This window comes from Rhamphochromis sp. 'chilingali' (assembly GCF_963969265.1).
Source record: "Rhamphochromis sp. 'chilingali' genome assembly, chromosome: 20".
NCBI lineage: Eukaryota > Metazoa > Chordata > Actinopteri > Cichliformes > Cichlidae > Rhamphochromis > Rhamphochromis sp. 'chilingali'.
This window is the reverse complement of record NC_137947.1, coordinates 13,823,316-13,850,773: the sequence shown is the minus strand read 5'-3', so window position 1 is coordinate 13,850,773 and position 27,458 is coordinate 13,823,316. Positions and strand designations below refer to the sequence as shown.

Sequence of the window (27,458 nt, the reverse complement as noted above, 5' to 3'; positions counted from 1 at the left end):
AAGAATTGATCTCAAGATTTAAAGTGTACACCTCTATTATATGTTTCCTTGAACCTACAATAGAATTGAGAACACACACCAAATGTTAATCTAAGGAAATTTACTAATTTAAGAAGAATAGTTCAGTGACACCTTATACTGTAGATGATGCGATATTAATAAGGCTGAAAATTATTTTGAAAATTTTCCACAACTTGTAGACAGTTTTTTATAGAGTAGTAAACCCCTGAGTGTCTTTATATCTTAGAAACTCTGCCTCTCTTTTTATACGCAATCAGGTTACTGACCTAATTTATTGGATAATGTTCCTCCACGTACTTTTCTAACCTTTTGATCAAATTTAAAATAAGCTAATATTTTAAAATGGCAGCACATTTGATTTTGAGTTGAGTTTTATATGGTGTGTTGCATTCTTTTTTATTGACATGTAAAGTAACGAACATTATGTTAACTCTACGAACATTCAAGCTGTTACAATACTACATAACATATTTTTTTTTAAAAACCAAATTTTTATATATATATATATATATATATATATATATATATATATATATATATATATATATATATATATATATATATATATATATATATATAAAATTTGGTTTTTAAAAAAAAAAATGTTATGTAGTATTATGTAATATATATATATATTTGTACTCATACAAAATGAGTTTTGCACAAAATTTCCTCATTCAATGCAACAATGCTCCATGCTGATTTAAAACTAGTGATAAAAGCACACATCTGGCTACTTAACCCTCAATGTCATTGCTAATGTGCTATTGAATACTGCCATTTGCATCATGTTTGAGCAACTTAACAACAGCTTTGATTATGAAAACTGACAGAACTAGGCAGAAAAATGAAAGTGGATAAAAATCACTTCAGATAGATTGTGCATAAGGCTAATCTCTCCTGAGCCTACAGAAAGTAAAATAACATAATTATAAAAAGCAGTGCAGAAAATTAACCAGATCAGTGCAGATGATAAAAATCTTCAAATGTTGCAAAACATGCAAAAATAGACAAAGCACAGTGGTGGTGCATCCTACTGAGATCGTTTCTGTAAAACAATCACATGAAGGAAATGAGTGAAGTTGTAGTCGAATCAGTTTCTTATTTGTCAGGAAACTGCTGAGTCCAAATGGTTTCTTATACCAAATAATATATAAGAAGCACTTTGGCTGAGCTAGCAGCTGGTTAGCTGGTTGATCCGTGAATTATGAAAGAATCTGAAGTGTAGTTATGGCTATTTTAACATAAATGTGGTGAAAATATTGATTTTGATATTACAAATGCTTCTAATAAATTGTATTGTATTGTATTGTATCTTTATTTGTTTCAGACATATAAAACAAAAAACAATATATACACACTACATATATTTTCATTTACAGATAAATGGTACTTCTACTGTGACAGCTTCTCAGTTAGTTATCATTTGGTAAACAGTAGTACAACTTTTCACTGATATATTTGTTGTACGGTACAAGTGGGTGAAATTAAAGCTCCACAAAGCCATGGCTTTCTTGATACACTGAATCACTTGAAATCCTCAGATATAAAGCGAGTTAATCATTCACCCTCTGAGAAATACTCCCAGAAATGGCTTTAGCGTTTGACTTCATGAACTGTATAATTATTTCTGTCATAGTATAAAGGAGTAGCTTTGCACACTGATGCACACTGGAGATGCAGTGGCCACTACCACACTGTACACTGAAGTGGTGTTACAAGGGTAATCACTTGTTTTTGACATTACTTTCTACAGTTCTTTGAATCACACTAGAACACTTTCATTTTCAGAGCTCTGAATGTTTCTGCTTATGTTGTCAGTATGTCATTGAAGTGCCTTTTTTAAAGTCATTTTCTTCTGATGACTCTGCTGTAAATCCCAAATTTGTGAAATACTGCCCTGACTGTTGTCCTTCTACGATGATCTCACAGCCAATGAGCTCATTAGATCTGTCAAAGTGGTTGTTGGGTTTTACTGAGGTCCTTCTCAACTGGCTGCCTGATTTTTTAGGATGAATTGCTAAAAAGAGTCTGGCTAAGTAAATGTTTTCTCTTTTTTTTTCTTTTTGCCATCAAACATAATAAAGTTTTACTGTTTTGTGTTTTGGAGAAATCCCAGTTTTAGAAATGTATCACGCACAGTCAGCAGTGCATCTCTTATAAGACCAGCATGTGGATTAATAATATATTAAAAACTAAAATATTTACCAGAATGGGATTTAAACCCAGCTGTGCCAAAACGCAACATAAAAAAGTTTTTTTTTCATCATTATGCTGATAAAATTATCTCATCTTTTCTTATTCATTTATGTGGGGATATAGTATCAATAATAAAATGTGAAAATTACTTTTTAACATATTTATTGATTTATTTGAGAAAATGAAATGACTGAGTAAATGAATTCACCGTGATAAAGTAATGCATCTGACAACCAGTCATGGATAAAAGTACTAGGCCGTCATGTAAACCCATGCCATGAAGCTCAGCACAGTTTCTATGCTGATGTTAATTCCAATGGTTTGGAATATGTGGTCTGTCACTTTTTATATGTCAAAAATTAACAATGCAGTTTAACATAGTTAACTGATGTGCTGCATGTAGAGTTACAGCTATTTCTAATTTTCAACCCTTGTTTCTTTGTTGGACTTTTGCATTCACAATACACAAACAAAATTACAACAAAAAATTACATAAAACCATAACACTATAATTACAAAATTATGAAGAATTCTGTGTAAAACATAACGTAAAAAAAAAAAAAAACAAAAAACATAAATTTTTAGAACCCAGGCTCTGGGCTCTTTAGTACTGAAGAGGATTAGGGCCACTGGAAAAAAAATCTGAGAAAAAAGTCAGAATTCTGGGATTAAAGTCAGAATTCTGACTTTTTTCTCAGAATTCTGAAAAAAAAATTTTTTTGATGAAAAAGTCAGAATTCTGAGAAAAACGTCAGAATTCTGACTTTAATCCCAGAATTCTGACTTTTTTCTCAGATTAGGGCCACTGGAAAAAAAATCTGAGAAAAAGTCAGAATTCTGGGATTAAAGTCAGAATTCTGACATTTTTCTGAGATTTCTGAAAAAAAAATTTTTTGATGAAAAAGTCAGAATTCTGAGAAAAACGTCAGAATTCTGACTTTAATCCCAGAATTCTGACTTTTTTCTCAGATTAGGGCCACTGGAAAAAAAATCTGAGAAAAATCAGAATCAGAATCAGAATCTTTATTGTCATTGTCATGAGAACAACGAAAAAAGTCCAAATCCTGAGAAAAAAGTCAGAATTCTGACTTTTTTCTCAGAATTCGGGAAAAGAAGAAAAAAAAAAAAAAAAGACGTGCCCACTTTCCCCCCCCCCCCCCGTGTGGCCCTAATCCTATTCCGTACTTTAGAACCCAAACTTTCACAGATATTTTCAAAAGTAGACTACATGGCTACATCTGTGATTTTATGAGAATTAAAACACCGGAATCCACAGACAAAGAGGGGTGATTAATTGCTTTTGTCTAAATTTTGCATTTGTTGCATAGTGACCAGCAAAAGATGTCTGCAGAACATAAAAGTATCACGTCACAGCGAAGTTAACATTAAAGGTTTTGGTTAAAGAATTTTATCACTTCAACACTTATCCAAAGAGATATTTGTGAAAAATGTATTAAAATTTATTTGTTAACAAAAGGTAACACTTTAATAGTAAATTGACTGACTTACTCTAGTTTTGTTTTCATTTGATTCAGTTTAGTTTTTTGTTTGTTTCTTTACTGGACAATGAAATTGTAATTCTTAATTTTTCCCAATAACTTTTCAGTAAACACATATTAAAATGATTATAAAGTTAATGTAAAGTTGTATCTAATATTTGAAAATGGTTTATAAATGTTGTGTAAACTATCTAGAGCCATTTGGATAATAACAAGTTATTATTATTATGAAGTTAAAACAGTTATTAGTTTACTTTAGGCAGGTGGCGTGGCACTGACATAAAACACAACAGTGAGCCTAAAGTGTCATGGTCATGCCCTATTTCACTGTTTTCTCATATTTATTTGCACTAGCTATTATATTGTGGTTAGGGTTTAAAAAACACCAAGTTAAAGAGTTTTAGGACATGTGAGAATAAAGATGTCACATGGCTGGGAGAAGCATCAACTGTGGCTTATACCTGCCTAGTTATTCAAGAGTTCTTTATTTAACTACAGATTAAGAATAAAGACTTACTAATTTTGTTGAGACATGTGAAGTTAGTTCAGACAGGTGAAAATAATAGTATGTGAATTTAATTAACTTTGCTTTTTGTCCCCATTCTCTCAGTGCTCATTACCTTTAAATGGAGCCACACACTGGCAGAAGTAATTACCAGGCTGGTCAATGCAAGTGGCTCCATTCTTGCAGGGAGATGAAGCACACTCGTCAATGTCGAGTTCACATGTTGTACCTTTGACGGGAAAGAACACAACTTGATAAATATGCTATGCCGAAGAGTGATCGACGTAAACATTCAGTAATTCAACCAATTAAAAATGACCTTTTCTGTATTATTATCTATGCTGTACCGCATGTTCTTGCTGTTACTTTACATCAATCTTTCACCTGACGAAGAAAAGCAAATTGAATGTGGATAAACAACATGTACTTTTGGCATTCTTTGTGGGGAGGGGATATTGCGGACCTTAATGCTACACACAGAGAATGAAAGAAGTGCTAAACAGAGCTATAATACCATAAAGGGTTTCCTGCTGTGCTGCAGCAACGTAGCTGGAGCAGCAAGAACATCCTCTTTCTATTTTACATATCATTTGTCAACATGCAAAAAGAAAAAAGTTTTAAATGCATAATCCTTAAGAATTTTAGAAAGAAGAGAAATCACCTCCTTTGTGCGTGTAAGATTTCACAGGATTGAGCACTGCACCACTTCTATTTTTGGGTCTGCACTGTGAGAATTATTAGCAAATTGCTAGGAAACAGTTCAAAAGCCATTGTTGTCGTTGACCTTTAAGTTTGGGAGTCTTACCTGTGGTTTAATCTACAGTCAACTTTGCACTATAAACAGTGAGCATCGTAGCACCACATGTAAAGCAAAAAGCACTACAGGATAAGATGAGTGCAAACGTAACACCGCTCTACTAATTGCTCCTAAATAACCATGACCATTTTACACCTAAATACAACAAAGCAGAGGAATGACTATGGCTGTAGATTCATGTTCACATGTTAGTGCGAGTCTGAACTATAAACTGCTAGCATAAACGTACAGTACAGTGCTTCATAGCCCAAGATCTGTTGCAGATTTAGTACTTGTTCAACCTCAGAGACATGTTCACGTCCACAACCCCCATTTTTGTGAAGTTTTATTGCTTCTCTGTTTATTTGTACTGGAAAACTATTCACACATTATGCAAAATAAATATATGTATAGGATGTCACATCACACATTACAGAAGTATTCACATAAAGTGCATTCACTGACCTGCAAAGCCAGACATACAGAGACATCCGTAGGCATGAACTAGGTCAACACAAGTGGCATTGTGCAGGCAGGGAGAGGACGTGCACTCGTCTATGTTGACTTCACAGTAGATGCCTATAATGTTAACAAGCAGCAGCAGTCACAAATGGTCAAAAAGTGCCATACAGCACAGATTTGACTGAAGGAAAGAAATATGCTTTATTTGGCATGACGGTTAAATGTGTATATGCATGTATGTTCTGTCCTTGTTTTTTGCTCAAAATAGAGAGCAGATTAGCAGCAAACTAACCAAGCAGCAAGATGATTTTTTTCCTTCACTATCGCTGTTTCGCACATTTACTCTCTGTAAGCTTTAGAGGAGGCTGTTACATAGTGTGAAATGCCAAAATGATAACGGGTCTTTGAATTACACCAACATTCCATGTAATTACAGTGTACTGTTTGTGCTGCACTTGTTACACTATAAACAATAGAGCTGTTTTTTTTAACCTCATCTCCTCCTTTGTGGATCTTTTCTAAAGATTTGCATGATGGAAGTATTAACACATCGGATTAGTCTTGCTGCCCATAGTGACGGTCAGCTTTCCCAGAAATAATTATCTAAGTGATCTCTCTTTAGCACAGTCGAGACATCCAAGTTTTTGTGGGTTTTTTTCAAAGTTTTTGTCCAGTAATGAATGCTACATGACATTTTATTAAAGCAGATTTGCTAAGACATATGTTCTATTATATTCTGGGAATTTATTCTGATTTTGGTGACTCAATTACGTCTTTAATTAAAAAAAGAGAATAACACTTTTCAAGTCAGTATTTGGTAAAATTTATGAAGTTTCCTCTAGATTTCAGTTCAGAAAACCCATGAAATGTCAATATCAAAGCCTTTTAGATTTTATTTAGATAAACACTGACATCTTATGAGTTTATGAATCCCTTATTGTGCTAATGACAATACCAAACAAACATTTCTACTTTGCACAGATGTATTAAATAATCTGTGAAAATTTTAATGGCAGCATTGAAGTTCTCAGAAGGATAAACATCCTCTGGCTCTCCTCTGACAACACAGACTACATTTTTATACCTCTGATTAGCAAGAGTGTAGTTGGGTTAAAGTAAACACTTCTTTTGCTTATTTTACTCAACACTTATGTTAAAAATAGCCACATCTGGAGGCATCAAATCCAAAGATATTTGTTTCCAAAAATCCAAAAATTACATTTACAGCAAGGAAATATTTACACAATTTTAGCATTACAATTTAAACTTACTGTATTACCTGTTTAAGGAAACATTTTTCAAGAGCTATGACTATAAGACATTAAATACATTCAGTGAAACTTCAGAAGCACCACATCCAACCTCGAGCCTGTAAAGTTTTATGCACTTTAAGATCATTTTCATACTTCAGCTGTGGGCAATAAACTCTTAACACTTTGATTTTTCTCAAAATTGGATCACAAATCAAACTGCTAGCACTGTTTAATAAATATTTTAAAATACATTTTAAGGAAGCTGTAAATATATAGTAATAAAACAGAACAAGAAAAAAATACATATTTGTGTATTAAATTAATATATGATCTTACATTCATGGCATTGTGTCAAAAACAAACATACATTTTCCGTGTTGCATTAACAATAAATTACATAATATATGGATATTATATTTTTACTATGCTTGCTAATGTTTATAGACATTTGCCAGTTATTTCGAGTGACTCTTGCTCAGCTTTATTTTCATAGGTCACACATATAAGTTTGAGCAGTCATGGTAAGAACCATATAAAATACCTGTGATCCCAGGGGGACACTGGCAGCTGAATGAGTTGAGCTCATCTACGCAGGAGCCTCCATTGCGACAAGGCTGGCTGAGACATTCATTCACTTCAATCTCACAATTATTTCCTAAGAAAATATAAAAGAAGGACTGCATGTTGACAAATTGCTTCTGTGAATAAAATGCCACTTTAACTCACAAAGAATAACTTCAAGATAGCTTTCACTTACCAATAAATCCTGGTGCACAGAAGCAATTGTAGCCGTTCAAAGTGTCTTTACAAATGCTCAGGACTCCACATGGCTCTTTTTCACAGTCATCAATGTTTATCTCACAAAACTGGCCTGTTAAACCTGTGGAAAAAGGGTGAGAGTTTCTACGGGATCTCTCATTTTTACATTGCATTTCTTTAAAGTTATCCCTTTAGGATGCTTGATAACATACCGTTGTTGTTTTTTTTAAATCTCTGAAAGTTATATTATTTATCTCTATAACTCGAGAAAATGACAAAACGTACACTGAGTGTACTATTGTTAAGGAAAAACAAAAATGTAAATATTTATGTGGAATTTTGGACTCTGAAACAGTGTTTTTGGGACTTTTCTGCACATATTTTATTGTGCATGGTTGCACATGTGCACACATGAGCAAGATAAGCTGATACCATAAAAAAGAAATGCATAGTACCCACAATGGTTTGGAAGAAGAAGACTGCGAGGAAGCAAATGTTAATAACAGAGCAGGGTTAAATAAAATTCCAAAATGTCTTTGTGTTTCATGTTAAGGGAAGACATGCGGTTATTGTTGCAGTGTGTTATAGGAGAAATAATTAATGAAAACATAAGCCTTTTTACAAGAAAACCCCAAAGTGCACCTTTTAAGCATAAAATCAACATGCATTAAAAATGTAAGATGTTTGTCATGAGCATGTTTGGTTTGAGGCTTTTTATAACTACAATTTTCTTCTGTTTTAAAAAAACCCAAAAAAAACAACTGGTTTTACTTTCAAATGAAAACACAGCACTTCATACAAGCAATGAACCCTCAGTGCCTTCCACACTGTTCACTTAAAGCTATGAAAGAACTTCTTAGAGAAGGAAATTAGTCATTCGAGATGTTGTAGGTAGACGACAGTTGATTGCTAATGAAATTGTTTTAGCATTTCTAAACAATTTGCAAAGATTGTCCTATTTTATTAACATTTTACTAAGTACCAAAATTATCAGTGTGATCTGGAGGTTTAAACATTTGTTATAACAATTCTTTGTGGCCACTGCTAGTACAGTAAGTGCGGCAATCACCAGTACAGGTTGCATTTTTTATCAAATAGAAATGAAGTAATGACTGCAATTTCGGATTGAAATATTTCATGTTATAATAATAGATGTGCTTACTTGTATTTTATCAAAGGGATACATTGCTAAAGGAACACTTGTGGAGTCTACGTGGGCAAAGAGGAATCCTAAACGTCACCACTGCTTTGAAGTCAGCTCACAACCTGATGAACTGAGCCTTGACTTACACATTTCATAAGACTGTTATGTGTTGTTGCTTAAGGCCAAAGAGATTAGACTCCCACAGAGAAGAAAGCTGAACAAGTAAAAGGCTCAAACTGGGAGTGTGTCTGCTATATACATGATTCATTCAAGGAAATGCCGCACCTGAAACAAGCCCCTGCAGAGTGATGAACCCACCTGGTAAACAATCACACTTGAACCCTCCTGATAGATTGACACACGCTGAACCATGTTGACACAGGCCATCAACGCAGTGGTTTATAGGTGTTTTGCAGTGCCGCCCAGTGTACCCATGTTGACACACACATCTAGAAGTATTTTCCAGCTTTTCACAGAGGATGGTTCCCTCGGGGTTGCAGGGATTTGACACACATTGGTTTACCGATGAGGAGCAATCTTTGCCAAGGTATCCTGTAAGAGGTGGGATCAAAGGCATGGTTGATGCTATGTGCTGTGTACAGTAAGCTGTTCCACATCTGTCAAAAATCATGAATTGTGATTTCATGTAAATATGTCATTGCCAGGATTTTTAGTCCTTGCTGACTTGCATAATTCAACCAGTCAGCGTATATATCAATAAAGCCAAAGAGAGACTTCAGAAATAGTACAGGAAAACATACAGTCAGCCTTTTCACCAATCTGAATATGTGTATATTGGCTTCTAATGATATTCAATTGGAGGTAAAATATGTGTTGATTATTCCACAGAAAACAACAACAGTGATATGTTTTAATGTGCACTAACGACTGAAGTTACAAAAGGGATTGGGCGTCTAATTAAGTGATGCTCAGTGTGGCTACATCGATTAAATAACTTAATACTATTTTTTATGAAGCCCACTGTTCAACATTTATAGATTAGTGACTGGAGCAATGAGTACGTCTGATCAATATGTCAAAACAAAGATTAAATAAATGTATGCCAGTCTGCTGTGTAAAGGCTCGTTCAATACCTGCCGGACAAATGCACTGCGTTTCCCCAGTCAAGCTGTAGGAGCAGGTTCCTCCATTTTTGCAGAGGTCTGGTGTACACGGAGAGTCGGACAATGAACAATTTTTTCCTGAAAAGGTAAACATTGTTAACAAGATTGTTAATTTATCAAGGTGATGACGAACGATAGGACTGGAAACGTACAGAAACGTCTCAACAAGGTGACACACAAATGAATTTGACTGTAGCGAGGAAAGACCATTAAAGTGAGAAGTGTGTGTTTTAGTAATGAAGTCAGTAGGGGAGATAATGCTGTGTAATTGCCATATCTTTGCACTTTTAGTGTCTATCAAGTTTTTTTCTCACCGCTGAAAGCACACATAGTTAATTGAAAAATATGTTTGGGTTTTCTTTGTTAAACATATATGGGTTGGAATGAAAGTTTCATTAATATCCTAATTTAAAAAAACTAAATGAACATGTATTAGTTAGGGAAATTACCCAAAGTAATTTAAATGTTTGCACTTTGTGCTTATTAAGAGGATAAAGTGCTGTTTTGGATTTCTGTACCACATGTTCTATATGTAGACAGATTTATCCAATATTCAGCTTATACGTGTGGATTTTTAATTATCAATTAGATACACTCTTACATTAGTAAAGCCAGATATTTTAATGGTTATAGCTGTTTAACATTCATTGAACTAGGCTATGTTCATCAAGGCCCACTGTGAAAATGATAACACAGATAACTCGCCAGTAAAGCCCGCAGGACAGATGCACTCATAGTCTGCAACCAGGTCAATACATGTGGAGTTATTGGTGCAGACACATTCATCATAGTTGATTTCACAGTTCAGCCCCTTAAATCCTCGTATGGAAAGAAAAGCAAAAATCACATATCAGATATGGTGTGTGAATGTCAGTAAACACCAGACTTGAAAAGATACTAATTACCCATAAATTACAACCCAAAGCAATTTATGGCTTTCATCTAATTTTACATGACTTTTTCCACAAGTTAACAAGGTAGAGAATACACTGTGCCACAGGAAAATAAGATGTATGTTTTCACTCTGCGTGCTCACCTGTTTATGATTTTTTCTCATGGTGGTTAATTCTGAGTTATCTCACTACATTTGATATTTAAAAAATTAAAAGGTTGAAGTCATCATGTAAAAGTGAATGCTGCCAATTTCTGACATTTTAGTCCCTCATAAATATATTCCACCGTGTGGTCACGCTACAAAATGACTATCATTAGCACTGTCACACACTGCAGCTACAGGAGGCCCATGACTAATGCTTGGCTATCATCACCATCGGTGCAGGTCAAATTCTCATCATTTCTCAAACTGACCATGGAACCAATTTCCACCTCTCTCCAAGTCATAAAATTTGACAATTATCCTGACTTCATTAAAAATGCATAACAGGCTTCACCCACAATCACAGATTAATCAGAGGTATGTCTCACAGGTAAGATGTCAACCGGACCAAGAAATTACAGGAAAAATAGGTGTGATTTATTTCTTTTACACTAATGACACACGTGACAATTTCTGATTGAATGATTTTATGTGATCGGAGAAATCTAAGCAAATACTTGCCAACCTTGAACTGCAAACCAGGAGATTCAAAATGTTTAACTGAATATTATCCTGAGTAAAGCTAGCAATCAGCTTTGTATGGTTAAAAAAAAAAAAAAACAGCTGTTGGGGAGAGTACAGTACCTTTACACAGATTTTAATTGAATTCTGCTCTTAGCTCTATTAGCTTCGTTTCAATTTTGACAAAATTCTATCCTGACAAATGAGACAGGGAACAATAATCTTATGTAGTTATGCTGGAATTGAGTCCTTGCAGATTCCGTGAAGGCCTGTGTGGATAACACTAGTTATTTCATTTTTGTTCAGGACAAATCCAATAGATCTAAGAGAGTCTGTGCTGCAATGCAATGCACAAGAATTCCACTGTTCACTTGAAAGCAATAAACTTACTGAATGTACCGTGCATTCTTCTGACATAGTGAAAAGATTTTTTGTGCAGGGGAGAGGAATCTGGAGGGGTTGGTTCAGTTCATTTCATGCATTAATGAGCTCATAAGATGAGAATTTTGGAGAAACTGCTGTAAGGTAGATAAAAATATGTGTTGCAATTGCTAAAATTATTCAAAATACAATAAACTATTACAGATGTTTTGATTCTTGAGATTAAAACTGAAGTAGATATCACTGTGAAATTAGAGCTCGGCTACTTTAAAAAAGGCAGAAGAAGCGACAAAGCAATTAAGAAAAATTCTTTACCACATTCAATTCTGTTTAAACAAAGTATTATGTCTTACAGTAAGTATCAGTCTACAGTAAAGTACACAAATGGTGATGGTGCCCTCATTTTGTCACCTGGATACTTTTATAAGAGTTTTCCTTGTAGCAAAAAGTAAAAAGCCTCGCTTCGCGAATCACTTGAATCGCAGCTGCAGTGAAAATAAGTCAATGTCTTTTCATCTCTGCTTGCCCATTTATCCCTAAGAATAAGAAAACGACCTCCAAATGGAAAAAAGAAAAGAATGTAAAAGTGTTTCTGAATAGCTATTTCATTTAAACCATGGTTATAACTTTAGGGCTGCAATTGCTTGACTGCCCACTTAAAAACCAACAAAGTCTGAATAAGCAATATAATGATATTATCTTGACTTTTGGGGCATATAATTGCATTACAACTTACCCTCTGAGCATAAGCACTGATACATGTCAATGCCATCCACGCAAATGCCACCATTCTGACATGGGTTTGACTGGCACTCATTAAGATTTACTTCACAAAACGACCCTCCAAACCCTGCAGCATATGTAGAAAGAAAGAAAGAAAAAAAAAAAAGCGTTATTTGAATCCTTTTTGGCTGGTTTTATTTCTCAGTCAATTAGGATCAGCATGACTTTGTTTTCACAAACAAAAGCTGGTTTTCAAAGCTCGTATTGATTCAAAGAACTTGCTGGGCACATGCAGACTCAGCTCACTGGATCATTTAATCATGTTTAATAAAAGGCAGTCATTGCCCTTCTGATTTATTACATTAAACAAGCCAAATCCAGTGATTTTTAAGATCAAAGTCAATCAATACACAAAGAGAACCGCATAAAACAAATAACATGCATCAGCGCACACATGTAAGCACACTCACGCGGGCCATTACAAAGAGGAAACATGCCAGTGTTTTAAGCACATTATTTCTGGTGCTACACAAGCTGTGTGTGGGTTAATGTCCCACTTATCTGCCACAGAGTAGTTGTTTGAGTGTACACAATGTTTCACACACAGTTATCCAAATGTAACGGTCTGAAGATGACCTTCACAATTAGAAATTTAGCAAAGATTAAAAGGACAAGGAATTTGTCTTACTGCAGGAAAAGAAGTTTATAAGTTTGCACAATAAAAGTCACGGGGTTAAAACGAAGAGAAACAGAAGAAAACAAACCCAGCTGCTGTGTTCTACAATCCTGAGTTAAATAACTTCATTCACTAAACTCTCTTAATGTAATGCCAGTGCAAAATGAAACATTTCCCAATCAACTTTCATGTTTTATTCATATAGAAATTACACATTTGCATGCAAAATCGACCAATCTGAGTTCATTCTCAGACCACGGATGGGTGTGCTTTAGCGTATGTACTAAATATTAGGTCAAAAAGTTGGCAGCGTGGGATAGTGAGTATAGTGAGGGGCATGAGTAACATGTTTTACAACACCTTAGGCTCAAAAGCATTAGATAATATGGATGCCAAGACTGTCGACAAGAAATATCTAAACAAAACAGCACCTCACAGCTTGCCCTTGAGAAGTGTTTTAGGGAGAGCAGCTAGCTGCAGGTTGCTTGCATTTACATAAGAAATCACTCACGATACTTCACTGTGACATCTGCCGAGCATAAATGCAACGGGGGTAATGAAGTTACGGTTATTGATTAGGTTACATGGACTTTTATGTAACAACCATTCGTTTGCAGAGATAGAGGTGCTGCTGAGGACTAGTGTTGGCTGAATTATGACTGGTATGGCTAGCAAATGTTTATTATTCCAAGTACCCTAACTGCATCCAGAAAAAAAAAACTGCATGATTCCCCTTGTGTGTACTTACACAGCACCAAACTCACACACGCTACTGACTTGTAAGTCTCTGAAGCCTGGATAACCCTGGCAAGCTTCAGAGTATCTTAGAGATCAAGCCCCTTCCACTTACTCTTGTCTTATCCCTGTCACTTCTGGCAGCGACATGCTGTGATAACAGTGACATCCACATGGAAGGGAATCCAAGAGATTTGACTGACACACAAACAAAATTAAGTTTTTGGGGTTTTTTTTTAAGAAACCGTGACATCATCCTTTGAAAATCAGCATTTTTTTATCAGACAGTTTGGAACTTAAAAAACATAATGCATCAGTGTAGGTGCAAATTTTAATATATGATCTAAAAGAAGAAATTTTTCTGCAGTAAAGTAAGGCATGAAGTGATGATCTTTCTAATGAAATAATGATTTGCAGAGAACTGACATTTGCGAAGCTTAATTTACCAGTGAGTCAGTGGAGGCAATTTCATTTTTATGTAATTTTTTTCACTGTAAATATGTGGACAAATAAGCAGGCAAAACACAGATTTGTGTGCTTACTTTTAACCTGTTAAAAGACTTGCTCACCTCTTTCACATGTGCAAGAGAAATTCTGTCCATCCTTGGTCTTGGTGCATTTTAATGTATGTTCACTGCACATTCCAAACGAGCAAAGGTCAATATCCAAAGAGCAATCTTTCCCCTTGAACCCTGAAACAATGCAAAAGCAAAAATCAGCAAAACCTTGAGGAATCAAGGCACAAGCATTGAATACATAAACACACAAAATGCAACACACCTTTATGGCTGCATGTTTTATTAGATAAAGACAGCTTTTATTCAGCAGATTAATGGACGTATTGATTTTTCTCCTTGCAATCTACCTGCTATGCAGTATGCTAATTGAGTGAATCATTGACAGGGACCTACCACACCGGACTGATCTATATCACATTATCTACCCCTACACACGCACATCTGCATGTCACTGATAGATACCTCTGTCAATATCTACTGCTGCAAATAAAGAACAGACAAATTTGGAGACTGGTATGCATTAAACGTTTCCAAAAATAGATAAATATGAATGGGAAGAGTCTTAAAATAGATCACCTTTTAATATGGGCAAAACTAATATGGAGTAATACTGAAAAAATATGATAGTGCTAGTCTAGTTATATTTCCATCGCAAATATCTGTGTGAAGTTGCCGTCAGTTCTCTTGGATTGTATAATGCATTTAGCTAGAAGTGGACTTCACTTTCTTTAGACTGTAACCTGAATCCAGACCAGCTTACTTTCCACCAGCACATCTGATGACCTTCCAACTACCCTTTTTCCCCATTAAATTATGTATTACCTTGGCTAGTTAATGGACAGCTATTGCCTCCAACAGAGTGTTTCAGAAGTGTTTAATAACCAATTGTGCATGCAGTTCACTCTGAGGTTAATGTTGCATGAAGGAATGTCACATTTACAGTGTCACCATCTCCAAGTGGGACTCCCTATCCTATCTGACACCTACTAGTGGCTCAGTCCTCAGATGAATGAAAAAAAATTATAAAAAATTTCTTCTGGTTTCAAAATTCATACCCACAAGATATTCTAATGAAACACGCATTTACATTGAGTAAGTTTTGGGTTTAGCCTTCATTAATGATCTGCTTGTTAGGTAACATGGTAGAGTACAAACTATACTCTCTGGCCACATTGTTAGGTATAACTGTTCAGAGCTATCTAATTAGCCAATCAATTACAAGGTAAGAATTCAATGCATTTAGGAACGTAGACATGGTCAAGAAGATCTGCTGAACGTCAAACCGAACATCGGAATCGAGAATAAAGGTGTATTAAATGACTTTGAACATGGCAAGGTTGTTGGAGCCAGATGGGCAGAGCAGTTCAGAAACTGCTGATCTACTGGGATTTTATACACAGCCAGGTCTAAAGTTTACAGAGAATGGTCCAAAAAAAGAGCGGCAGTTCTCTTGGTGAAAGTGCCTTGTTCATGTCAGAGGACAGAGGTGAATGGTCAGGCTGCTAGGACAGGCAAAGTCACCCAAAGAACCATGCATTAGAACCAAGGTATGCAGAAGATCCTCACTGAGCACACAATCCACTGGGTGCCACTCCTGTGAGCTGATAACGGGAAACTGAGGCTACAATTCATACAGGCTCACCAAAACTGCACAACAGAAAATTAGAAAAAAGGTTGCCGTGTCTGGTAAGTGTCAGTTTCTGTTCAGACAACCAAATGGTAGGGTGTAAGCATAGATCCATTTTTGGCTTGTAGGCAGTGGTGTGTGGAATATTTTCTTGGCACAGATTGAGACCCTTAATACCAACTGATGATCTTTTAAACCACACCCATCCCTTTATGGTCACATTGTTTCCATCTTCCAATGGCTATTTGAAGCAGAATATCACGTCATGTCACAAAGCTCAAATCATCTCAAACTGCTTTCTTGAATAAGTTTGTTGTACTTAAATGTCAGGTACTAGCAAGGTGCATCCAACAAAGTGGTCACTGAGTTCATACACAATTCAATTCAGGTAATCTGCCATAACACCATTTAGCCTTTAGTTCATGTTAAATGTTAATAATCCAACTAGCTGCATTTGTATGAATCAGTTTAGGTCTTGCACATTTACACCTTGGTTTATTTTACAACATTCTCAATTCCTTAAAATTTGGTGCACTTTTTTTTTTTTTTTTTTAAATTGGAACAGCGAGACGTCAGTGCTGTATTGCAATATTATTTTGCTATTTCTTCTTAACTAAAATATTATATCTTCAGAATGTGGGCAGTTGCTGAGTTAAACAAGTACCATCTTCACAGAACTTGGTAATCCCCCAGGAAATACAGCTGCGATCAACAAATGAGCACAACTGCCAATCAGTGTGTGTGTTTACCCATCTAGATGCACCTTAAACTTTTTTTTCTGTCTCTAAAAAAACCACATTTATAAGACTGGCCAGTCTTGATTGAATAATCTTTACAACTCTTCTAATCTAATTCTGTTTCATATACATTTGGAAAAAAAATTAAATACTGTCACCCAATTCAAGCTAAACTGGAAAACACATATATGATGGACTGTAGCTCCAAACAAGACAAGGTGGCAGGAATGGACTTGAACACAAACAGGAGATCTTGTCTGATTCTTTTTGTGTGCTTTTTGTAGTAGGAAGCATGTATGTTTGACAGATTATCTAATTAAATTTCTCACGGGATAAAGTGATCAAAAGCACCTGTCTGTAAATCTGTCAGTGAAATTATAACCGTAATGGAACCATTACTCACACACTGGTGTTCTGTTTTTGACAAAATCTAATTTGAGAAAAAGGCAGAAAATAATAAGATCAGATTATTTACAGTGATGCATTTTTTAATATCTGCAAGGCCATAAAATACACGTATAACAGGCGCTGTTTCAAGTTACTTTTAATTCAACTACATGTGTTTATTTATTTGTTTATTCAGCGCCTTGAGGCAACTGTGGTTGGGATTTGGTGCTTAAAAAAAAATGAACCAAAATGACTTGAATTGCATATTGTATACAACTTTTCTACTATTTTATATATTAAGAAAAAAATGGGCAAAATGACCTACTGCTCGACACCAAAGTGTTTTTTCTTGTCCGGTCAGCACCTATGTTTTGTGGGATTTATTTTCAAATATTTATCTGTAAATCCTGTTTTGTGGATTGTGATTGTTTGCAGTTCAATGTGACATTGGGCGTGTTATGCCAAGCGGCCTGGCTGTGGCATTCTGACGCGCAATCAAGTAATGAATCAGTATTTTATTACCACTGCTCTCGAAGGACTACAGCACCTCCCTCTCTCATGGACTGATTATGGACCCTTCTTATAACATTTGTTATAAATATGCTAAATGTGGAAAACCTGATTAAAGAACAAGCTCACACCTACAGTAAGCAGAAGCTGAATTACTGTATATGTGGACAAATCAGTGTTTTACAAAACAGGAAAGGCCGTATCTTTTTTCTGGGTTTACTGGCAATCAGTTTCAACCGTGGTTATAAAAAGTAAATTTTAAAATGCTAACAGTTATTTTTTGTAACCCCAATCTGCAATACCAATTTATAGTTGCCTCAGGTAGAACCTTTTTCTTGCATTGAAACTTTCTGAAGAACAAAGATCTCTGGTAACTTTGTGCATTTTAAACAAAAAAGTGAGAAGCAAAGAAAGAAGTTGGATGTAACTGCAAGAAATTTCAGCTATTCCCATGGTAAACGATAGAGAAAATTAATAGCATGATATTTTTATAAACATACTTAGTTATACACAAGTAGACGATACTTACCAGTTGGACAGTGACAAATGAAGTCATTTATCAGATCCATACATGAACCTCCATTTAGACAAGGCTGTGGCCAGCAATCATTTACATTTTCAGAGCAGATCCTTCCTGCAGGGGTTTATACAGTATTACAGGACAAAACAAAACACTTTAAATATGTCTCTACCACAGATGTGACTGTCAGCCTGCCAGTTTAACAATTATTCCAGTGAAGTCCAACACGTGACTCATATTTGCAACCAGAACAACAATCAGAACATATGCAGTACAAATTTCTGCTTATTGTCCTCGAATCACATCAATAAACCAGCACCTGGTTTTATTTCATGAGGCAGCTGATTACTTCTGATTCTAGCGGCTTAAAATGTGATTGAATGATTATGTGTTCAGCATGTTGCTGCTTGCGTGCATGCATAAATGCCGTAGCCCTGGTTTTAGTATCCTCAGGGCAAGAGTTAGGAACGGAATTGATTAAAGATTTTTACTGACAAATTTAAAGCTGCGCCAGGTCTGGCCTCTGGCAATATTTCAGCCCTCTTAGTTCTCGGTGAGCCAGAGAGCTCAGAGAACTAACAGCCAGACATCCTCGGGCACTGCTCGTCTATCTGCACGGCTGTCTATACCAAAGGTAATTGTACTTTCACCATCATGACCCCATACACTGGTAGGCACTCCCTTAATCATGTACTGTAAGGTACTCAGATAATTAAAGCATCTGCTGACTGTACCTGCACATACATTCTCTACTAGATATTGTATACCCAGTTCAATAGTAAATCAGCCACCCCCATTAGCTTAGCTAACTGATTTTACTTTAATTCACCGCTGTTTACACATTCACATCACTTGTAAATCAGGTTGGTACTGAATAAGTAATAGGTGAAGTAGCTTTAAAATTTTTTGTTTTTGTTTATCTCTTTATGCAAATAATTCAGGGACCACAGTGATGTATACTCTGAGAGCTGTTAGAGTGTTCAGATTATAAAACCACTGATGCGATATTCTTAATCTCTTGTATTGCTCTTTAGATACAGGTGATCCAACCGAATGTCAAACTAGCAAATGATGCAGTGAACGACGGTCAAGTTAAGGTTGATGTTTTCACACAGGAGTTTAGCTGCTCCTCTCTATTGACCTACCACAGCAGCTGCACCATCACTTGCAAAGCCAATAAGCCATGCACGTAGCATTTCTTCAGAGGCCCCTTAACAGCAAGGGTTTCTAACAGCAGTATATGAGACAGCAGCCCCAGTGCACAAGTGCAATTCAACAACTTGAAATGAGAAGCTGCAAATCTCTCCTTTGTAGGGAATTCTGATGTAGGTGATCAGGCGTGTGTTTGACACTCTGTAGGAATGTTTCTAGGATTTTTCCTCACACTCTGAATCTTTTTCATTTTTGTTATTTAGCTAACAGTTATTTTAACTCTGCAGTGCTTAGTGATATAATGAAAAGTTGGAATGGAACCGGATACACGTGGGAAAAAAGTAATTCGGTGAAGGCAGCAAGATGTAGACCATATATAGATAAAGTGGGGGGAAAAAGATTAAGAAAACTCAAAGAAGTCCTGTGAAAAAGTAAGTACATCATTTGAGGACACTTTATTAGGCAACTTTATTAAAGCTGAAGTTTTGGCTGTTTGCTGGTCTTGTTAACACAAAGCTGCATGAATGGCTGATTCTTTGATTAAGTGATTCTTTGCTTTCTGCCACAGATTTGCTGCTGTGCTTGGGATCACTGCCCTGTTGTTTGGGTCGAGCCAATTTCTTTCAAGCTTTGGGTCTCGGACAGATGGCCTCACATTTGACCTTCTATTATTATAGAGGTGTTCACAATTACTAATGATCAGTCAGTAAAACACACTTCCTCATCCCCCCTTGCTGTTACTTACCATCTTAATTTACATGGATGCAGTAAGGGGGAACGTTTTTCACAGGACTGCAAAGAGTCATGTAAAAAATTTCTCTTTAACATGACTGCCTATAAAATTTTAATTTTATTGCTTTACTCATTAAAAATTATGATAAACTTGCTAATTATATGTTCCATAATTAGCACACTAAAAACTGCTCGAGAACCTCATATTCCTGTCACTGGTACTATTAATGATTGTAAACAGCACTGCATTCACATCAGATGGTCTCATACCCTCAAATCCTGGGGGACAGTGGCACCGATAATCACTGATTAGGTCCACACAGGTGGCACCATTTAAACAAGGGAGGCTGTGGCACTCATTTATTTCCACTTCGCAAAGCGGTCCTTCGAATCCAAGCATGCAACGGCAGGTGAAGTTATACTGCTGGTCCAGACAAAAACCATGTTCAGAGCAGCGGTGGTCAACACAGTAATCAATGTCCTCTTCACAGTAGATGCCTGTGTATCCTCTAGGACAAAGGCAGCTAGCAACAGATCAAAGAGAATCTCTTAATACTGTATAGAGTTAGAAGAATTCTTTCAAGCCTGAAGGAAAAGAGCAGTAAATGTAACAGCTTTTACAATCATTGACATTCTGGTGGCAGAACAGCCCCAAGACCATCAGGATTTGAACACTAACCTGTAACCATCAATCTCATCCATACAAGTGCCTCCATTTTGACACCCATGTTCAATACAGTCGTTGACATTTACGCGGCAGTCCTGCCCAGACCATCCAGGGGTACAGATGCATCGATAAGCATTGCTGTTATTTAACACACAGCGTCCTCCAAAGGCACAAGGCTGTTGATTGGAAATAGATGTTTTTAGATACACAAATCATGAAACAAGATATGCTCTTTCATGTGCAACTCTTTTATTTTGTATGATATTTTAAATGGGGCTGAGCTTATTCAGATTAAAGAAAATATAACCATCTTTTTTTTCTCCGAATCATTTCTTGCCCCTGGATCCCTGAAAATGAGCTTCATTAAAATAGCACGACAAAGTCATGAATACTGATTCATGCTTTATACTGGGGTCACTCGGGATTCCATGTAGCAGCTAGATGTCATACAAGACAAGATCAATGGTCACTGAAGGCTAAACCTCCCGAGAGGAAATAAAAGTACACCTGCCAGCATGTGGATGCCACCGGGGAAAAACAAAGGGGCAGGGGAAAAGCTTGCTTGTGGAAAGGTCTATAATACAGGCATCATGGCACTTCTGTACAAGGGCCAACACAAGCATTGCTACACAGTGAGCGATCATCTCCATCTGTCATCTGAAGCACTTTCTCTGTTTACGCATACATAATATACACATACAAACATATACATCCAAATCAGGTGGCCTTTTCAGTTCTGTAAATGTGCAAACGTTGTTCATGCCAAAGACAATTCCAGCGTTGCTTTCCTCCAACATAATTTCTTATGTACTATATATGGAAACTGCATTTAAAAAAAAAAAATCTAAGATTTACTACACTGTTAACTAACTGTTAACATTATGCTTTTTATTGTTTTTATTTTTCGCACAGCGAATGTCACCAGCGCAGCCGCAACATCCGATGATTGCTATGTTTAGGGATTTTCACTTGGTGCCAATCTTCTATTCATAAAAGAAAACCATTATGAAAGAATATTCACCATTTCAGAAAAAACACTGACTCTCTGAAACCCACACCTTCTGAAGTTTTAGTTTGTCGAGATATGTCGCAGTTATATCCAAAACTTTGTCTAGCATAAAAAAATAAAACAAATCCACAAAATGATATTACTGAGAAGTGAGCTTATTTATATTTGCAGACAGTAGACGAGGACAAAAAAAGCACGTCAAGATTTTTTTTACACACCTGAAGGTGCTGAGGACAGGGTACACAGCAGGTATACTCAAGCCCATAAGGGAGATCCAAACACTCAGTATTTGGTGGGCATGTGTTGTTGGACAGGGCACAAGCATCTATGTCAACTTCACAACTCTTTCCTTGAAAACCTGCAAGAAAAGATGTAATACATGCAATCTGACTCGAGCGATGCTGGACCACAAAAAACAGAAGTCCTGAAATCAGTGCCACTAGTATCTAATATAAGTCATGGAATTAAGGCTGCTCCTCTATATATTTAAGAAACAAGGGCAAAACTGACCCAATTGTGGGTCAGCGGGAGGATTGGCCCCATTTTGAAGCTCAGTCGATGATGCTCAGTGTCCTCCACCCCCCTATCTGCCTTCTGAATTTTTAATTTAAACCTGAACAGGCAAACCCTAGTAATGCGCTTTCATTTCCTCCTCTTTCTTGCTCTGTTGAAAAAAATGCATATCTGTATACCGTACTTTGTGGCTGATAAAAAAGGTTTACTGTATCAGAGCAGACCTTTTTCCTACAAGAAACAAGAAATAATATCTGATGTTTGCTGTGCAAGAGGGTACACTTAGCATACCCTTTAAGTATATTTGAAGCGAGTGAATACTGCATTACTTTGACCCTACACATGTGCTGTTCTATTATGTTTAAACAACATAATATAGTCAAAAGCAGGATGTGCTTTAAAAAAAGGTCACAGTTACAGTGGTTTATAATTTCAGCCATGCACCAAGATTTTTCTTAGTACTCTGGTCCAGCAGTCTGTGGGCTATTTTTTCACATGGCAGAACTCCCTTCACCATAAGAAGATGCAGCAGATGAGGCATATGAGCGGAAGAAGCTTAGGTTTACTGAGATAACAGATGAGATTTAGCAGCAACGCTGGAAAGCCAGGGTATGCCCTGTGGAATTTTGTTACCATGGATCTGCGGCCACATCTAGTACCAGTTTACTCAGGGAGTTAGGGATTCATGATCAGGGATTATGGCAGGCTGCAGAGGCAGTTTCAGAGGCTGCGGAAAAGAACAACTAATGGGAACGGCGGAAAAGAAAAGACAACAGCTTGTGTGCAAAGTATGGATATCTCATATTAAATATAGGAGATAGAGGAAAATATGTGTGTTACGTAAGCTGTCCAACATCACTATAGCGGCTCTGTAATCATCTTACATGTTTAAGAGCTTTTTGGATTAGGCCTACATTGTGCAATATTGACATAGTGTTGATATCAACAGTAAAAGGGGAATTACGGCTATCAGAGGCAGATATTTTAAATATGTTTGTCCCTAAATATTCAGCCTGGCTGGTGTAGAGGGGTACAGTCCTGCTCAGCCCACAGAGCAGGTGTAACGGGGGTGGGACACGGTAACTGTTGAGCCTTATAGGGTGTCATGGGTGCAGTTCAACTTGACATCTGTGATGGGAGGTTCCCACTCAGTCCAAACAATGACATAACCATCAGCCCTCCCCCTCTAAAGTAGTGCTCATAGGATTGTTTTCTGCTTTTTTTTTTTTTTTTAAATTGCTGGTCAGAGAATGAAATTGAGGATTCTCATTAAGACTACCAGCATGGTGGATACTAGGATGAGCCTCACTGTGGTGTGTTCTCCCATATTTAAGAAATTCATATTTGTTAACATAGTTTCATTATGCTTTAAAGGTTTGATGCAAGGGTCAGTAATTGTATCTTTTATAGTAACAGTAGAAGCAATAATTTAATTGACAAAATTCTAATAATAATGATCTGATGACTACAGTACACTCACCGGCCACCTCATTAGTTACACCTTGCTGTACTGGGCTGGACTTCTTTTTGCCTTCAAAACTGCCTTAATCCTTTGTGGCATAGTTTTACAAGGCGCTGGAAACCATTCCTCAATAATTTGAGCCATACTGATATTAAGATGTGATGCTAGTGGAGGCGAGAATAGAGAACTCCTGCAGGAAGCAGCCATCAGTAGATGGTATGCTGTGGTCAAAAACGGATAGACATGGCCAGTAACAATAGTGTTTAAACAAAGCTCAATTGGTATTAAGATGAAAAAGTCTAATGAGAATATTTTGCCCAAAACCATTACAACATGTGGTTTATGGAAAAATTCTACTAACTCAGTGATGCAGCAGAAATTGAGACACATCAGATATATCAAAAATATTCTGCTGTTCATTTCTGACAGTCCATCCATGCTATCTGTAGTCTCAGTTTCCTGTACTTAGAAGACTGGTACCCAGTGTGGTCTCCTGCTGTTGTGTTTAAGTTTGGTATGTTGTGTTCAGAGATGCTCTTTTGGTTGGTTGGTGGTTTTGGCTTGGTACAACCTTGGTGGTAATGAGTGGTTACTTGAGTTATTGCTGGCCTTCTATCAGCTCAAAGGATTCTGGTCATTCTAATCTAACAATAACGAGGTATTTTCACTCGAGAACTGCTGCTCAATGGAAAGTTTCACTGTTTTGGGGCCATTCTCTCGAAACCCTAGAGAGAGTAATGTGGGAAAATCTCAGTAGATCAGCAGTTTCTGAAGTAATCAGACCAGCTCGTCTGGCACTAACAACCATGCCAACTTCAAAGTCACTGAAATTACCTTTGTTCTCCATTGCTCAGTTTGGACTTTCTTGACCATATTTACATGCCTAAATGCATCGAGCTGCTGATTGACTAATTAGATATTTGTGTCAATAAGCATTTGAATACCTTTAGTTAATTCAGTGTATATATGAAGCTTTTTATGGTTAGGGTATGTGGTTATGTTCATCACATACATGTGCTTCTACAAGTTCCACCAGTTTGTGTGTGGTCCTTAAAAAGTAAATAAAAGGTGTTCTGCTTCTCAACACCTCTAAAAGAATAAGCAGTGTAGGAAATAGATGAATTAATAATACTCCAAGCTACTGTATCATTCACAGTCTTAGACAATGGGGAGTTATACCTTTGATACTTCAAGGACTGGCAGTTCATCAGTTGCTAAAAATACAATGCCACCTCTGAATGTCACCTTAAATTGTGACTCTAATGTGGCTTGCTTCAGCAACTGATGAGGCGAACAGACTCTGTGACCTGTGTGTCATTAACACTGATGTTGTGCTTTAATGTTTAATTGAACAAGAGTGAACAAACAGAGTTTCATTACCATGAGTGTTACATTTCCCCTAAGAGTCTACAATAGCTAAAAATAACAGTAGCAAATTCTTGCGAGAGAAGCGTCACCTGGACACAGAGATGCTCTGCCCACCATGTCTCGGGTCTCTATATGCAGTGAAATGTTCCAGTAAAGTGGGCAAAAGCAACTGCCAGACACAGAAACTGTGCTGTGCCAACAACAGAAAGCTCCCGTCAGTCGTCCATCAGTTACCATTCAGTGAATGTAAATTCAGACTCAGCCGGTGAGGCACAATAAGCAATTACAGAAAAATTATATTAATGTGAATTTCAGAGTATAATATTTGAGCAATGCAGTTCCATTCATGAGCTCTGGCAATGAGTTTGGTATTTTTTCTCAGCTGTCAATCACAGGCCAAGAGTGTAAACTGATCCTGCAAATAAGGTGGCAAAGATGCTTGCTGCAGCTTGTTTCCTCTATCTGGCTCAGCAGAGCATGTTGTGATCAGTAGCATGCTGTGACTGCTATAAACAAGGAGATCAATAAAATAAAAACATAGCACGTGGAAAAAAATAAATATTTTAGTAAGCAGGATACAACTAAAAATATATGCATATGTATATTTTCATGTGATAAAATAAGTCATGATGTGTCACAGCCCAGAGACCCTGCTGGCAAAAGTTAATCACCTTTGGTTCCCAGGTAAGCGCCCTGGTGGGGGACAGAACCCCCATAGGGGTGACATTGGTGGTACAGAGGCGTGAAAAAGGTTGAGGGAACACATGCAGGTATAATTTTTTTTTTTTTTTTTAAATACACAAACCCACTTTTGATGGCTGATCATAATCTTTTTTCCCCACTAACTTTCAACATGTTTTTTTTTTTTATTATTATTAATGATTACAGCCAGATGCTAATACCAATATATCAGCAAAAAAGAGACAGGAGAAACACCCTTCAACCATGCTATAACTGTTGATTTTGCACAGTTTGTCCAGCAGAGGGCAACTTCCATGTTGGCAACACAGGTTTGGAAGTACACAAACACAACAGCCAGCTGATGCAACCTGAGCGTAAATCACTAATCTACGATCTTTTATGACAATACACCAAGATTACGTTTAAACTGTACTGTTATACTATCTTAGTCAGGACTTCTAAAATCACAACACATAACAAACTTTGAAAGGTGAAGTCTGTTCATCTTTCACGTTATACAGAAAATATATCGGCTAATATATCAGATTTTTTTAATCACCAAAGATCAGTATCAGTGTTAAAAATCCTATTTTGAGTTGTTTTTGATGGTGATCATGCAGACTACCTTGATGATTAGGGAGACACATGAAAAGTATGTACAGAGGCACCAGTAAATCTGATTTTAAACAGGTAACAATAAATACATAACTATATATAAATATTTTTAAAGTGACTTCACCCAAAACGTGATGTTAAATTCCTTTTTTTCTCTTTTTTTTGGACCTGCAAGTTATACTTTGTAACACCATATCATTTGGGAAGTTACACAACATCATGGCCTCATTTATGGCTCAATCCAGAGTGTCGACATGATCAATGTCTCTGGCTCATCCCACCACAGCCACCAAATGGTGTGCTTTCTCGAGCCAAGGATACAGTAAACATAAATTACCTACATCTTTACTACAATAAGGTCTAGTTTTGGACATAGCGCATACCTGTAGGACATTGGCAACTGTAGTCTCCTAGCAAGTCACAGCACTTGCCATTGTGCTGACAAGGTCTGGAGTCACACTCATTGATCTCAGTCTCACAGTTTGTTCCTGGGGAAAGAGGTTTTAGATGTAATAAGCAGCATTATATATCGCCACACTATTTTCACACAGTCCCGACCTCTGCACCCCAACATATTGCAGTTCATCTTTCGTGTGAATTGTTAAAATGCAGCACTCTTTTCCTGAATGACTCAGCCTAGCATAAAGACTGAAAGCAGGGGGATACTGCTAACCTGCTTCTGTCTAAAAACACACTAATTAATGCATATTTACAGTGTTTGCTCTGTGGAAAAAAAGTAAAAACCCCGACTAGGGGCTTATGTGCTGCTCTATTTTTTCAACTCAGGGCATTGACAACCGGGAGTCTTGTTATCACTGTGAAAGTGCCAGACAGATGCTGGTGGGCAGATGTGTTTTTTTGTTTGTTTGTTTATTTGTTTATTATGCTAAAGCTGGATTAATTGGCTGCAGGCTTTACCTTCAGACTTAGCGTACAGATATGACAATAATATCAATCTTCTCTATAGACCTTCGGCAAGAAAATGAATGAGCAAATTTCCCCCCAATTTTTTTAAAGAGTTGCCTGAAACTGTTTTAAAACATTTCTGCTGAAATAATAATTAGGTTGCAAACATTCACCTATGAAGATGCTCTAGGATTCAAGTGCTGAGGCCAAGTGTATGCA

At 36.7% G+C, this 27,458-nt stretch overlaps 1 protein-coding gene across 1 annotated transcript in view; it reads right to left on the bottom strand.

Annotated features, from left to right (window-relative positions):
• The window catches only part of eys (eyes shut homolog), a 182,577-nt gene that overhangs the window by 133,233 nt on the left and 21,886 nt on the right, over positions 1 to 27,458 (bottom strand). Inside the window, exons 7-19 of the mRNA XM_080868851.1 lie at positions 26,717 to 26,821; positions 21,913 to 22,052; positions 20,698 to 20,861; positions 20,289 to 20,542; positions 18,144 to 18,248; positions 14,405 to 14,527; positions 12,438 to 12,551; positions 9,733 to 9,840; positions 8,957 to 9,190; positions 7,493 to 7,615; positions 7,277 to 7,390; positions 5,486 to 5,599; positions 4,340 to 4,453 (exon numbers count right to left, since the gene is read on the bottom strand). Of these exons, the coding sequence (XP_080724977.1) occupies positions 4,340 to 4,453; positions 5,486 to 5,599; positions 7,277 to 7,390; positions 7,493 to 7,615; positions 8,957 to 9,190; positions 9,733 to 9,840; positions 12,438 to 12,551; positions 14,405 to 14,527; positions 18,144 to 18,248; positions 20,289 to 20,542; positions 20,698 to 20,861; positions 21,913 to 22,052; positions 26,717 to 26,821 (1,812 nt within the window). The remainder of the gene's footprint in view (positions 1 to 4,339; positions 4,454 to 5,485; positions 5,600 to 7,276; positions 7,391 to 7,492; positions 7,616 to 8,956; positions 9,191 to 9,732; positions 9,841 to 12,437; positions 12,552 to 14,404; positions 14,528 to 18,143; positions 18,249 to 20,288; positions 20,543 to 20,697; positions 20,862 to 21,912; positions 22,053 to 26,716; positions 26,822 to 27,458) is intronic.